The sequence below is a fragment of the Hemiscyllium ocellatum genome, chromosome 33 (assembly GCF_020745735.1).
Source record: "Hemiscyllium ocellatum isolate sHemOce1 chromosome 33, sHemOce1.pat.X.cur, whole genome shotgun sequence".
Lineage (NCBI taxonomy): Eukaryota > Metazoa > Chordata > Chondrichthyes > Orectolobiformes > Hemiscylliidae > Hemiscyllium > Hemiscyllium ocellatum.
The window spans coordinates 7,904,292-7,920,511 of record NC_083433.1 but is presented as its reverse complement, the minus strand read 5'-3'; the positions used below and the strand labels follow the sequence as shown (position 1 = coordinate 7,920,511).

The window sequence follows — 16,220 nt, the reverse complement described above, 5'->3', positions numbered from 1 at the left end:
TGCTTTCTTAGTAGGTAGATGTGAGCACATTTTGTAACTGCGCATGATCTCACCCAAGGTCAATAGACACACATCTCCAATAGGCTTCACTGCATGGGGAAGTTGATGACACAGTGGTAATGTCACTGGTCAAATATTTCAGAGGCCAGAAAGCTAGTGGAATTCAAGTTCAATTCAGTGGTCTGAAATATAAAGCTAGTCTCAGTAATGATGTCATGAAACTACCCTGGATTGTTGGTTCACTGATGAATTTTGGGAAAGAAAATCTGCCATCCTTACCTGTGCTGGCCTTCAGATCCACAATAATGTGATTACTCTTAACTCTCCTTTGACATGGCCTAATGTGCCACTCAACTCAAGGGCAACTGGGGTTGGGCAACAAAAGCTGGCCTTGCCAGTGATGCCCACATCCTATGAAAGAATAAAGCTACCAGGAGTGGGCACCCTGCCTGTTCTACCCACTACATTCAATGGGTCAGCAGCGGACCCAGCTCCAGCACATTGTGGGATTTGGAACATCAGATTCTGGTGCCTAACAAGGCCACAGTGAAGGAGCCACTCAGGAATAACACAAAGATATTGTCAAGGTTGCAATCTGCACCCATGAATAAACAGAATTAGTCATAAATATCACTGAGTTCCAGGAGAACCCAGTCCAAAAGTTCATCATAACTGAATAAGCCCAAAATGTCTTAAAGTTTGGGAAAAGATTTGTAGCTCGGGTGCTCGTTGTTGTGGTTCTGTTCGCCAAGCTGGGAATTTGTGTTGCAGATGTTTTGTCCCATGTCTAGGTGACATCCTCAGTGCTTTGGAGCCTCCTATGAAGCGCTTCTGATGTTTCCTCTGGCATTTATAGTGATTTGTCTCTGCCACTTCCAGTTGTCAGTTCCAGCTGTCCGCTGCAGTGGCCGGTATATTGGGTCCAGGTCGATGTGCTTATTGATTGAATCTGTGGATGAGTGCCAGGCCTCTAGGAATTCCCTGGCTGTTCTCTGTTTGGCTTGTCCGATAATAGTAGTGTTGTCCCAGTCGAACTCATGTTGCTTGTCATCTGCGTGTGTGGCTACTAAGGATAGCTGGTCGTGTCGTTTCGTGGCGAGTTGGTGTTCATGGATGCGGATTGTTAGCTGTCTTCCTGTTTGTCCTATGTAGTGTTTTGTGCAGTCCTTGCATGGAATTTTGTACACTACATTGGTTTTGCTCATGTTGGGTATCGGGTCCTTTGACCTGGTGAGTTGTTCACTGAGAATGACTGTTGGTTTTTGTGCAGTTATGAGTCCTAGTGGTCACAGTATTCTGGCTGTCAGTTCAGAAATGTTTTTGATGTATGGTAGTGTGGCTAGTCCTTTGGGTTGTGGCATGTCCTCATTCTGTTGTCTTTCCCTTAGGCGTCTGTTGATGAAATTCGAGGACTATCTGTTTTTGGCGAATATTATTATTATAGGATAAGCCAAACAGAGAACAGCCAGGGAATCCCTAGATTTTGGATTAGTGGTGCTGGAAGAGCACAGCAGTTCAGGCAGCATCCAAAGTGCAGCGAAATTGATGTTTCAGGCAAAAGCCCTTCATCAGGAATAAAGGCAGTGAGCCTGAAGTGTGGAGAGATAAGCTAGAGGAGGGGAATCCCTAACGGCATGGCACTCATCCACAGAATCAATCAATAAGCACATCGACCTGGACCCAATATACCGGCCATTGCAGCGGACAGCTGGAACTGACAACCAGATGCGGCAGATACAAATCACTATAAATGCTGGAGGAAACATCACAGAAGTGCTTCACAGGAGGCTCACAAGCACTGAGGATGTGACATCCCCTAGGCAGGGGACGAAACGTCTGCAACACAAATTCCCCGTTCGGCGAACAGAACCACAACCAAAATGTCTTAGCTTTCTTTCACTTGTGTGAAGTCTTCTTCATTATAATAACTCGGGAAACCCGACTGGAAAGGAACATCATTTATTGTTGAACACCGATATAGAGCCAATACTCATGACATACAAATGCTCATTCCAGCCCAGAACAGACAGTTCTGCAGAAACATCCCTGGGTCTGCTTTATAAAGGGCTCAGGTAATGAGCTCTAGCTGGGCAGGCCATTGCTGGGTACCCAGGGAACTCAATGAGCACCACAGGAAGATTACTTAGTGATATTCCAGGGGTCTTGGAGGGGTTTTCATGTATGACATGCTGATTTTCTACAATATCCACAATTAAGTGGAAAAGGGCAAGATGTTTAGCTGATACACATGTGTACAATATTGTTACACTCACTTGTTGAGCTGTCACAGAGACCCCACAGGAGAATCAAGTTGAGGAAAAGAGTTGTAGGAAAGATTGCAACAAGTAGAGGAAAATAAGGAGAAATTGGAGGAGTGGGAGAGGAAGGTGTAATTAGCAAGTGCTTTGACTCTGTAAGGCAGCAGACATTCCACATTCTTGAGACTTATAAAACACAAACCTGAGCAAAACAATTAGGAAGAAAATACAGACTTGTATTTCTACAGAACCTTCCACATCCCCAGGAAGCCCAAAGGCTCTTTACAGTCATAGAGTCATAGAGATGTACAGCATGGAAACAGACCCTTCGGTCAACCCGTCCATGCCGACCAAATATCCCAACCCAACCTAGTCCCACCTGCCACCACCCGGCCCATATCCCTCCAAACCCTTCCTGTTCATATACCCATCCAAATGCCTCTTAAATGTTACAATTGTACCAGCCTCCACCACATCCTCTGGCAGCTCATTCCATACATGTACCACCCTCTGTGTGAAAAAGGTGCCCATTAGGTCTCTTTTATATCTTTCCCCTCTCACCCTAAACCTATGCCCTCTAGTTCTGGACTCCCTGACCCCAGGGAAAAGAATTTGTCTATTTATCCTATCCATGCCCCTCATAATTTTGTAAACCTCTATAAGGTCACCCCTCAGCCTCCAACGCTCCAGGGAAAACAGCTCCAACCTGTTCAGCCTCTCCCTGTAGCTCAGATCCTCCAACCCTGGCAACAGCCTTGTAAATCTTTTCTGAACCGTTTCAAGTTTCACAACATCTTTCCGATAGGAAGGAGACCAGAAGTGCACAATATTCCAACAGTGGCCTAACCAATGTCCTGTACAGCCGCAACATGACCTCCCAATTCCTGTACTCAATACTCTGACCAATAAAGGAAAGCATACTAAACGCCTTCTTCACCATCCTATCTACCTGCGAATCCACTTTCAAGGAGCTATGAACCTGCACTCCAAGGTCTCTTTGTTCAGCAACACTCCCTAGGACCTTACTATTAAGTGTATAAGTCCTGCTAAGATTTTCTTTCCCAAAATGCAGCACCTCGCATTTATCTGAATTAAACTCCATCTGCCACTTCTCAGCCCATTGGCCCATCTGGTCAAGATCCTGTTGTAATCTGAGGTAACCTTCTTCGCTATCCACTACACCTCCAATTTTGGTGTCATCTGCAAACTTACTAACAGTACCTCTTCTGCTTGCATCCAAATCATTTATGTAAATGACAAAAAGTAGAGGACCCAGCACCGATCCTTGTGGCACTCCACTGGTCACAGGCCTCCAGTCTGAAAAACAACCCTCAACCACCATCCTCTGTCTTCTACCTTTGAGTCAGTTCGGTATCCAAATGGCTAGTTCTCCCTGTATCCCATGAGATCTAACCTTGTTAATCAGTCTCCCATGGGGAACCTTGTCGAACGCCTTACTGAAGTCCATATAGATCACATTTACTACTCTGCCCTCATCAATCCTCTTTGTTACTTCTTCAAAAAACTCAATCAAGTTTGTGAGACATGACTTCCCACATACAAAGCCATATTGACTATCCCGAATCAGTCCTTACCTTTCCAATTACATGTACATCCTGTCCCTCAGGATTCCCTCCAACAACTTGCCCACCACTGAGGTCAGGCTCACCGGTCTACAGTTCCCTGGCTTTTCTTTACCACCCTTCTTAAACAGTGCCACCACATTTGCCAACCTCCAGTCTTCCGGTACCTCACCTGTGGCTATCAATGACACAAATATCTCAGCAAGAAGCCCAGCAATCACTTCTCTAGCTTCCCACAGAGTTCTCGGGTACACCTGATCAGGATCTGGGTATTTATCCACCTTTAACCCTTTCAAGACATCCAGCACTTCTTCCTCTGTAATCTGGACATTTTGCAAGATGTCACCATCTATTTCCCTACAGTCTATATCTTCCATATCCTTTTCCACAGTAAATGCTGATGTAAAATCTTCATTTAGTATCTCCCCCATTTTCTGTGGCTCCACACAAAGGCTGCCTTGCTGATCTTTGAGGGGCCCTATTCTCTCCCTAGTTACTCTTTTGTCCTTAATATATTTGTAAAAACCCTTTGGATTCTCCTTAATTCTATTTGCCAAAGCTATCTCATGTACACTTTTTACTATCCTGATTTCCCTCTTAAGTATACTCCTACTTTCTTTATACTCTTCTAAGGATTCACTCGATCTATCCTGTCTGCACCTGACATATACTTCCTTCTTTATCTTAACCAACCTTCAATTTCTATAGTCATCCAGCATTCCCTATACCTACCAGCCTTCCCTTTCACCCTGACAGGAATATACTTTCTCTGGATTCTTGTTATCTCATTTCTGAAGGCTTCCCATTTTCCAGTCGTCCCTTTACCTGAGAACATCTGCCTCCAATCAGCTTTCAAAAGTTCTTGCCTAATACCGTCAAAATTGGCCTTTCTCCAATTTAGAACTTCAACTTTTAGATCTGGTCTATCCTTTTCCATCATTATTTTAAAACAAATAGAATTATGCTCACTGGCCCCAAAGTGCTCCCTCACTGATATCTCAGTCACCTGCCCTGCCTTATTTCCCAAGAGTAGGTCAAGTTTTGCACCTTCTATAGTAGGTACATCCAAATACTGAATCAGAAAATTGTCTTGTAAGCACTTAAGAAATTCCTCTCCATCTAAACCTTTAACACTATGGCAGTCCCAATTGATGTTTGGAAAGTTAAAATCCCCGACCATAACCACCCTATTATTCTTACAGATAGCTGAGATCTCCTTACAAGTTTGTTTCTCAATTTCCCTCTGACTATTGGGGGGGGGGGTCTATAATACAATCCCAATAAGGTGATCATCCCTTTCTTATTTCTCAGTTCCAAATAACTTCCTTGGATGTATTTCTGGGATTAGCCTCCCTCAGTACAGCTGTAATGCTATCCCTTATCAAAAATGCCACTCCCCCTCCTCTCTTGCCTCCCTTTCTATCCTTCCTGTAGCATTTGTATCCTGGAACATTAAGCTGCCCATCCCTGAGCCATGTTTCGTAATTGCTATGATATCCCAGTCCCATGTTCCGAACCATGCCCTGAGTTCATCTGCCTTCCCTGTTAGGCCCCTTGCATTGAAATAAATGCAGTTTAATTTATTAGTCCTACCTTGTCCCTGCCTGCCCTGACTGTTCAATTCACTTCTGTTCTCAGCTATACCCATCTCAGACCGATCTCTTTCCTCAGCATCAGAGGATGTAGAGTCAGTGTGGATAGAGCTGATAAATACTAAGGGTAAAAAGATCCTCTTGGGAGTTATCTACAGGCCCCCAAACAGTAGTCTGGATGTCGGATGTAGGTTGAATAAGGAGCTGAAATTGGCCTGTTGCAAAGATGTTATGGCGGATTTAAACATGCAGGTAGACTGGGAGAATCCAGATGGTGTTGGACCCCAAGAAAGAGACTTTGTGGAGTGCCTCCGAGATGGATTCTTAGAACAGCTGGTGCTGGAGCTGACCAGGGAGAAGGCAATTCTGGATTTAGTATTGTGCAACGAACCAGAATTGATCAGTGACCTCGAAGTGAAGGAGCCATTGGGAAGTAGTGACCATAATACAATAAGCTTCAATCTGCAATTTGAGAGGGAGAGGGTACACTCGGAAGTGACAATATTTCTGTTGAATCAAGGGAACTATGGAGCTATGAGGAAGGAGCTGGCCAAAGTTCATTGGTGCAATACCTTAGCAGGGATGACAGTGGAGGAACAATGGCGGATATTTCTGTGTATAATGCAGAAGATGCAGGATCAGTTCATTCCAAAAAGGAAGAAAGATCCTAGGAGGAGGCATGGGTGGCCGTGGCTGACGAGGGAAGTAAAGAAACATATAAAGTTAAAAGAGAAAAAGTACAACATAGCAAAGATAAGTGGGAAAACGGAGGACTGGGAAGCTTTTAAAGAACAACAGAGGATTACTAAGAAGGAAATACGCAGAGGAAAAAATGAGGTACGAAGGTAAACTGGCCAAAAATATAAAGAAGAATAGTAAAAGCTTTTTTAGGTTTGTGAAAGGCAAAAAAATGGTTAAGACTAAAATTGGGCCCTTGAAGACAGAAACAGGGGAATATGTTACGGGGAACAAAGAAATGGCAGAAGAATTGAATTGGTACTTCAGATCGGTGTTCACTGGGGAAGACACAAGCAATCTCCCTGAGGTAACAGTGGCTGAAGGGTCTGAACTGAAGGGAATTTATATTTGCCAGGAATTGGTGTTGGACAGACTGTTAGGTCTGAAGGTTGATAAGTCCCCGGGGCCTGATGGTTTACATCCCAGGGTACTGAAGGAAGTAGCTCGAGAAATTGTGGATGCATTGGTGATTATTTTCCAGAGTTCAATAGATTCGGGATCAGTTCCTGCGGATTGGAGGGTGGCTAATGTTGGTACCACTTTTTAAGAAAGGTGGGAGAGAGAAAGCAGGAAATTATAGACCAGTTTGTCTGACCTCAGTGGTGGGAAAGATGCTGGAGTCTATTATAAAGGATGAAATTACGACACATCTGGATAGTAGTAACAGGACAGGTGAGAGTCAGCATGGATTTATGAAGGGGAAATCATGCTTGACTAATCTTCTGGGATTTTTTGAGGATGTAACTCTGAAGATGGACGAGGGAGATTCCGTAGATGTAGTATACCTGGACTTTCAGAAAGCTTTTGATAAAGTCCCACATAGGAGGTTAGTCAGAAAAATTAGGGCGCATGGTATTGAGGACAAAGTACTAACTTGGATTGAAAGTTGGTTGGCTGATAGAAAACAAAGAGTAGTGATAAATGGTTCCATTTCAGATTTGCTGGCAGTGACCAGTAGGGTACCGCAGGGATCAGTACTGAGACTGCAGCTTTCTATAATATATGTTAACGATATAGAAGATGGTATTAGCAATAACATTAGCAAATTTGCTGATGATACTAAGCTGGGTGGCAGGGTGAAATGTGATGAGGATGTTAGGAGATTACAGGGTGACCTGGACAAGTTAGGAGAGTGGTCAGATGCATGGCAGATGCAGTTTAAGATGGATTAATGTATGGTTATCCACTTTGGTGGCAGGAACAGGAAGGCAGATTACTACCTAAAGTAGGTAAACGTAAAGGGGCAGTACAGAAAGATCTGGGTGTTCTTGTACACCAGTCAATGAAGGTAAGCATGCAGGTACAGCAGATAATGAAGAAGGCTAATAGCATGCTGGCCTTCATAACAAGAGGGATTGAGTACAGAAGCAAAGAGGTTCTTCTGCAGCTGTACAGGGCCCTGGTGAGACCACACCTGGAGTACTGTGTGCAGTTCTGGTCTCCAAATTTGAGGAAAGACATTCTGGCTATTGAGGGAGTGCAGTGTAGGTTCACGAGGTCAATTCCTGGAATGGCGGGACTACCTTACACTGAAAGACTGGAGTGACTGGGCTTGTATACCCTTGAGTATAGAAGACTGAGAGGGGATCTGATTGAGACATATAAGATTATTAAAGGATTGGACACTCTGGAGGCAGGAAACATGTTTCCGCTGATGGGTGAGCGCCGAACCAGAGGACACAGCTTAAAAATATGGGGTAGACCATTTAGGACAGAGATGAGGAGAAACTTCTTCACCCAGAGAGTGGTGGCTGTGTGGAATGCTTTGCCCCAGAGGGCAGTGGAGGCCCAGTCTCTGGATTCATTGAAGAAAGAATTGGATAGAGCTCTCAAGGATAGTGGAATCAAGGGTTATGGAGATAAGGCAGGAACAGGATACTGATTAAGGATGATCAGCCATGATCATATTGAATAGTGGTGCAGGCTCGAAGGGTAGAATGTCTTACTCCTATACCTATTGTCTATTGCCTAACTATCTCCCACCTTACTAGTTTAAATCGTCCCAAGCAGTCCTAGCAAATTTCCCTGCCAGTATATTAGTCCCCTTCCAATTTAGGTGCAATCCGTCCTTCTTGTACAAGTCACTTCTACCCCAAAAGAGATTTCAATGATCCAAAAATGTGAATTCTTCTCCCATACCCAACTCCTCAGCCATGTATTCATCTGCTCTATCCTCCTATTCCTGCCCTCACTCGCTTGTAGCACTGGGAGTAATCCAGATATTACTACCCTTGAGGACCTCCTTTTTAAATTTCTGCCTAACTCTCTGTAATCTCCCTTCAGAATCTCAACCTTTTCTCTTCCAATGTCATTGGTTCCAATGTGGACAATGACTTCCTGCTGGCCCCTCTCCCCCTCTCTACCCTCTCTGAGACATCCTTGATCCTGGCACCAGAGAAACAACACACCATTCTGCTTTTTTGCTGCTGGCCACAGAAACGTCTGTCTGTACCTCTGACTACAGAATCCCCTAACACAATTGATCGCTTGGAAGCCGACGTACCCCTCGTTGCATTAGAGCCAGTCTCAATACCAGAAACTTGGCTGTTCGTGCTACGTTCCCCTGCGAATCCATCACCCCCTACATTTTCCAAAACAGCATACCTGTTTGGAATGGGTATATCCACAAAAGACTCCTGCACTAGCTGCCTACCTCTCTTACCCTTCCTGGAATTAACCCATCTATATGATTGTATCTGAGACTTCCCCCCTTCCTATAACTGCCATCTATCACATACTGTTGCTGTTGCAAATTCCTCTTCGCTTCTATCTGTCTCTCCAACCGATCCACTCGATCTGATAAGATTCACATCCAAATGTAACATTTATGGCAGATATAATCCGCAGTAACCCTTAAACTCTCTTTAAACTCCCACATCTGACAAGAAGTACATATCACTGTACTAAAGGCCATTTTTGCTCCTTCACAATCTGCAGACCCAGAAAATAACACCGTCTTATTCCTCTACAAACACTGCCCCAAGTTAAATTAATAGCTGTGGCTTATATTTTAAGTTTAATCAAGAGACTTATCTTCAAAAACATATAATCATTAAAGAATCCACTATACTCACTACTGCAGCCTGTCTCTTGGACAGACTTAAAACAATGATTAATTTATCTGATTCTGTGCTGTGAACTTCGCTCAGCAGTTCCTCTAAGATTAGTTGTTAATTTCACTGTTTGTTAATTTTCCCAAATGCACTCCAATGTCCAGCAATCAATCAATCAATCAATCAATCAATCAATCAATCAATCAATCTCTCTCTCTCTCTCTCTCTCTCGCACTGTCCTCACCATGTGCTTCCTTTGTCTACTCTTCTCCCTTTTTGACTTTTTTTCTCCAAAGTTCTAAAACAATGCAATAGCATATAAAACAGTAATTGCTGCTCCTGGAATTGAAGGAAATCACCTCCAACACCTAAAATACCTCAAAAAAAGGACCAGCTGTTACAACCAGAAATTTTTCCCATCCTCCATCGGGATTACCCAGAATCCTTTTTTCCAACAAAGAACATTTTTTTTCCCTGCAGTCATTTCTTGAAATGTGGGAGCCAATTTGTACGACAGCCACAAACTGCAAACTGATAAGGAGCAGATAAACTGTTGGGCTTTGATGTCATTGGCTAAGGGATAAATGTTGCTCACAACTCTCCTTGCTATTCTTTGAAATCTTTTACGTCTACTCAAGAGGGGAGGTGAGCCTTTGTTTAATGTCTCATCTAAGGGGCAGCATGGTGGCTCAGTGGTTAGCACTTGCACCTCACAGTGCCAGGGACCTGGGTTTGATTCTGTGTATGTGTGCGTTCTCCCACAGTCCAAAGATTTGCAGGTGAAGTGGATTGGCCATAATAAAGACAAGATTTCAGGGATAGGATAGGGGAGGGTAGATCTGGGTGGGATGCACCTCAGAGAGTCAATGTGGACTCGATGGGCCAAATAGTCTGCTTCCACGCTGTAGGGGGTTCTGTGATTCTAAGTGACAAACATCTCCAAAAGTCCTGGGACTGGGACTGCCTCCTGGATTAAGTGCTTAAATCTCTGAGATGGGTTTTGAACTCCTAGTCACTTCCTGATATATTATAACTTTCTCAACGTCTGTCAAATGTCCCTGGGAATCCTGTTATTAAAAAAAATGCTGCTGCATAAAATAACAATTAATCATTCAATTTGTTGTCACAAACAAAAGCCTGGGAATTAAAGTTAAATTTAATTATTATATTGAACATAACAACCAATACAAGGATGCATGTCTGAACATGCACTTTAGAAAGATCTCTTTGTGATTTTTGCAGCATTTAAAAATGCCAACACTGTCGCTAGTTCCATGTTATTAACTCCTTATTAATGGAGCCTGTATGAGCATTCCAGTAAAACAGTTAAAATACAAATTAATATTTGCATGCAGTTGAATCCTACGTCTTTTAACTTCTACCCAATCAACATAGGGTTATTTCAGTACATTTTAAAGAGACAATTAATACTGTAAAAGTTGCAAAATTGTAGTCTGGGTGACCCCAAGGCAATTTAAAATTAAATGAGAAAATATCATTATCTCCTACCTTCTACTTCCGGCTGCTCAACCTCTGCAAAGGGGAAGCATGACGACAGACAGTAATGAGAGGGAGGAATCGGTGGGTGACAAATATAGGAGAAACATTAAATGGATAACTGAAATAAAATACATCTAACTGAAGAAGTATGAAATATATGGCCCTTAATTTACACACACTCACACACACAAACTCTCTCTCCCTCTTTCTGCAGGAGTCACTGATTAAAAAACAGGAACACAAGGGTTCTGAATGGGCTAATCTGAAAGTCAGTTCCAAGTACACTGTGCTGTTTGTGTCAAAGGCTTTATTCAGATGCAAAAGTGATGATTAATAGAGTGCTCACCTTCCTGCTCATACTGTTCTCCCTCTTCACAAGGCAAGGAGAGTGTGCGCGGAAAAAGAAAGATGGTCAGAAATGAGAATAAACTCTGCAACAAATTCATTGTTAATGTAAAAGTCTACATGGGGGCTGCATAAGAACACCAAATAGAAGATTACTAATTTTTTTTAATGGTCATATTCCCCTGATTTCTTAACATACACCTAAATAGACAATTGGAATGGCAAGGTGAATAGGCAGTTACTTTAGCACAGCAGTGTACAAATAAACACCAAGTCATAGATAATGCAATCTCTTTCTCCTTGCACCCTCCATGCACCCAGTGTTCACCATGGGCAAACCTCAAAAACCATGCTGAGATGAAACAAAATAAGGATCTAAACATCTATTAAACTTCCACTGTAACAAAAGAATAGTATTCATTCAAAATATTAAAAGCTCGTGAAGTACTTATTCCCAAAAAAAGACTTGTATTTATAACTGCAATTGAATCCTTTAATAATATACTTGAGCTCTCAAACTAAAACTGTGAACTTATCCCTCCTTGCTGGAATAATTGCAGGTTGTGAGAAGCAGACAATCATTAACAATAACACAACTATAACATTTGGGACAATATCAATAAACAGCTATTGTAATTGCTAGAACAGAGTTTGTCAACTCTGAAACAAGCAGGGTCTTTTTTTCCTACAATTTTCTAAAGGGCTGTGGCTTGAGTGTTTTTTAGTTCTTATTGGCAAAGTTGACTTTTCTTATTTTCTAAAGGGTTGGGGATTTAAATAACTTGACAGACTGATAGTTCCATACGCAGAGTAATTGTGACTACTCTATAAAAATTCTTCACTCCTACACTGTGGCATAAGACCCTTGCTACATTAAAAGGGAGTCTGTTTGAGCTGAACATTGACTTCAGGTGAATTTGCTGAGTTCATGTGTGATCTCTGCCCTTTTTGCCCTACTATTAATGACAGATAAAATATATTCTCTTCCTTGATGTCTTTGCATAAGAGATTAGAAAATGTGATTAGCCATAAATGGAGGCAGAATCTCTGAATCTGGGTTCCATCACAATGTTCAAAAGCTAGCCACAACCTCCAAAACTCCGCATAAATCCAGGCCTGTGGTTCTAGGAATACCATAGATTCATTTCAGGGATACACATGAGGGAGAACAGAATAGAAGGATATGTTTTTGGGATGAGATAAAATAGAGTGGGAATAGGTTCATGTGGAATATAATACACAGCATAGCCTGGTTTGACTGAATTGTCTGCAATAATGTTGTAGATTCAATGCAATCTTTGCATGTCCACCTTTCTATATTTCTCTTTGTTGAGAAATTGGGATAAACCCCACAGTCCAAGGCAATGTCAGGATATGTCAAATGTGTGTGGTGGCACAGATAATTGCAGCATTTCTGAAGGAACATTAATGACAGATAAAATATATTCTCTTCCTTGGTGCCTTTGCATAAGAGATTAAAGGTTAGTCAATGTATTAAATCTATAATAATGAAGTCAGTAATTATACTAAAGTAACACTGAATGGAAAGTTAAAGCAGACAGTTAGTAGGTTGCAGAATCAAGTGTAATCAAACCACAGCTAAGCTTGACAGTCTCAAGCTCATTTGAGTGGATTAAATGGTTTGGGTTGGAGTGGGAAGGAAGTATAAAGGTTTTCTATCACCTCCGCTGGACGTTGGTATGGAAACAGGCTGAGAACAAAGCAACCACTGAGTTGCGTACCTTCTTCAGGTTCTTCCTCTGTGAAAGCAAACAGGAACCTCATTACAAATATATCACAGCAAGAGGCAGTGTGGCATTGACAAGGAGGCCTGCAACAAAACCACTGGTTTCCTGTACATTACCTTTACAAAACAGTCATTAATAAAATTATGGCTTTATGAACAAGTGCTAACTAGTATAACACAAGGTCTTGTCGTGATTTGGAGATGTCGGTGTTGGACTGGGGTGTACAAAGTTAAAACTCACACAACACCAGGTTATAGTCCAACAGGTTTGACTGAAACACTAGCTTTCGGAACACCGGACCTTGACGACCACCTGATGAAGGAGCGGCGTTCCGAAAACTAGTGTTTCAGTTAAACCTGTTGGACAATAACCTGGTGTTGTGTGAGTTTTAACTTTGTACAACAAACTCTTGTAACATTGATGGACACTTGAGGGAAATAAGTTTGAGGAACAGAGTGAGACAATGGACAGCTCTACATAAACCCAGCCTGGATTTGATGGGCCAACGAGCCATCTTCAACACCATAATTACTCGATCTTTTCATTTGGAAACTTCCAGAGCAAAAAAATGATTCCAGGTATAACTTGACCAACCACTTTTTGGTCCCATCTGAAAATCATTTCTTTTTCAGTTTCCTAATCTACACGTTATTATCTACTTGGGGTAAGGCAGAGATTATGTGCAAATACCATTCTTGATTTTGTTACTTGGAGATGGGGAATGGACCCTGGCTTGATCTGCTGGATCTTGGTTTGTTTTGTTATTCATTAACTTGATCTGCTGGCTATTTGGATTAATGGGGCTGGTTAACCCAGTTAGCTTAATGTTTGCTTTGTGAAACCAGTAGCACACATTCAATTCGTGAACCAGCTGAGGTTGCCATGTAGGCTCGAACTTCTGAATCTCATCCACAGCCTGAGTCATGGCAGTCCTCAGATTAAACTCACCACCAGTTGGCTCCCTCCAATGAGAGAACAGCCCATTGTCCACTGGGACGATAGAAGATTTAATTTCATTTCTGTTGGCTATTGGCTTCTTTCACTGCACCGTAGCTTAGTTAACTGACAGCTTGTACTGTTGGTTTTAAGTTTGTATTGCAAACAAATGAACAATGGTGAATAGGTAAACATATTCTGGGTTGGTTGTAGATATTTTGTGCTGGACATCGACTTGTCTTGCTGGTACTAATGTTTCCTCCTTTCAGTCCAGGTTCAAGGGGCTGTAGTGGTAATATCACCAGGCTAGTAATCTAGAGGTCTAACCTAATGTTCTGGGCACAAGAGTTCAAATCTGAGCTGGTGGCATTTAAATGTGATTAATTAATCTGGAATTGAAAGATAGCTCAGTCATTGATTGCTATACAAAACTTTGGTTTACTCATTCCCTTTAGATTAGGATATCTACTATCCTTAAGTGGATGATCTACATGAAATTTCAGATCCGCAGTAACATGTTCACTCTTAACTGCTGTCTGCAATGGACCAGCAAGCCACTGAGCATAAGGACAATAAGAAATGGCTAACAAATGCTGACCTTGCCAGTCATACTCCATGATCCACTATTGGAGACCTGGAAGCTGTAGAATAGCTGGTACTAATGCATGTCTGCATCTGAACAGAGCATTAGCAAACCCTGCACTGTCATAAAGTCTTTAATGGAAGGTATTGTTGAGAACTGTCTCAAAGACCAGCTGGACAGTGAGATTCCCTGTAGAGTTATTTGCCAATGACTCTCGGCACTGTTGTCAGTTGAATGATCCTCTGTTGACAATAAATCCCTCAATCGTTGCATTTCCGCAAAGATGAAAATTACTAGTCAGACTTACAATCACATTGTTTTTCATTAGAACATTACAGCCCACTACAGGCCCTTTGGCCCTCGATGTTGCGCCGACCTGTCATACAATCTGAAGCCCATCTAACCTACACTATTCCATGTACGTCCATATGCTTGTCCAATGATGACTTAAATCACCCCTCAATGTTCAATTGTATTACCATTTCTCAATTCCCCCTACCAACAACTTGGGGTTACCATTGTTTAGAAAGTGAACTGGACTCGCCAGATAAACACTGGACACCAAAGCAGATCAGAGACTTGATATAACTCACCTCTCAACCTCCCAAAGCCCTGTCTACCATCTACAAGGCACAAGTCTTGAATCTGATGGGATCTGACTTGTCTTGATAAATGCAGGTCCAGCAACATTCAAGAAACTCAACACCATCCAGAACAAATCAACCCATTTGATTGGCATCATATCATAAATATTCATTCTCTCTAAAACCATTGCTCAGTAACAGCAGTGGGGCTGTCCAAAATTAAAGGGCATAGGTTTAGGGTGAGAGGGGAAAGATTTAAATGGGATCTAAGGGACAACATTTTCACACAGGGAGTGATATGTGTATGGAATGAGCTGCCAGAGGAAGTGGTGGAGGCTGGTTCAATGCCTTGAAGACATTCACTTAGACAGCACCTTCCAAACCCACAGCCAATGCCATCTAGAAGGACAGGGTAGCAGGTACATGGGGACACTACCTCCAACAAGTTTCCCACCAAGCCACTCTCCATCCTGACTTGAAAATATATCACTGTCTGTTCAACATCATAAGGTCAAAATCCTGGAATTCCCTTCCTAAAAGCATTGTGGGTGTACCGACATCAAATAGACTGAAGCAGTTCAAGAAGGCAGCTCACCACCACCTTCTGAAGGGTAACTAGGGATAAGAAATAAATGTTGTCCAGCGAGTGATCCCCACATTCCATGAATTTTTTTTTTAGATGAAGGACTGATTCTGGTTTCTGATCAGTGGATTTTAGAGTCAGTAGGAATATATAAGTTAAGAAGCTTTGCTAACAGTTGCACAGGATATTGATGAGGCCATATTTGGTGTGCTGTGTACAGTTTTGATTTCTTTGCTTAAGACAGGAGAAAATTGCATTATAACTTTGAAATGATTGCACAGAGGCTGGTGTCCTATCACCAAGACACCCTTTATATACGTGTACACAGTACATGGGCCCAGACCAGCCAGCCCAGAACCAGTCCTGTAACTGAAGAGACCTTTTGAAGATCCTGTTTATCTCCGTCATCCAGAGCTCCTTGATTCACCCAGATTAACAATCCAATCAGGGAACTCATTGTCAATAAGATCCACCTGGTCCTGGTTCCAAAGCTCTTCAGTGAAAAGTTCATTCAACTGATTCCTGGGATGAAGAGATCGCTTTGGACAAAAAGGTTGGGCCTATACCTACTGGAGTTTAGGAGAAAGAGAGATGGTTTAATTTAAAGATATAAAACACTGAGGGGACACAATAAGATGGATTCTGAAAGGATGTTGCCACGTTTAGGAGAGTCTAGAGCAAGGTGGTACAGTTTAAAAATACGGGGCCTCCCATTGA

General features: G+C 42.3%; 1 protein-coding gene across 1 annotated transcript in view; it reads right to left on the bottom strand.

Annotated features, from left to right (window-relative positions):
* The window catches only part of LOC132831195 (troponin T, slow skeletal muscle-like), a 42,177-nt gene extending 28,435 nt beyond the window's left edge, over positions 1-13,742 (bottom strand). The window contains exons 1-4 of the mRNA XM_060849209.1: positions 13,508-13,742; positions 12,812-12,829; positions 11,071-11,094; positions 10,734-10,757 (exon numbers count right to left, since the gene is read on the bottom strand). Of these exons, the coding sequence (XP_060705192.1) occupies positions 10,734-10,757; positions 11,071-11,094; positions 12,812-12,829; positions 13,508-13,742 (301 nt within the window). The remainder of the gene's footprint in view (positions 1-10,733; positions 10,758-11,070; positions 11,095-12,811; positions 12,830-13,507) is intronic.
* Between the last annotated feature and the right edge of the window lie 2,478 nt (positions 13,743-16,220).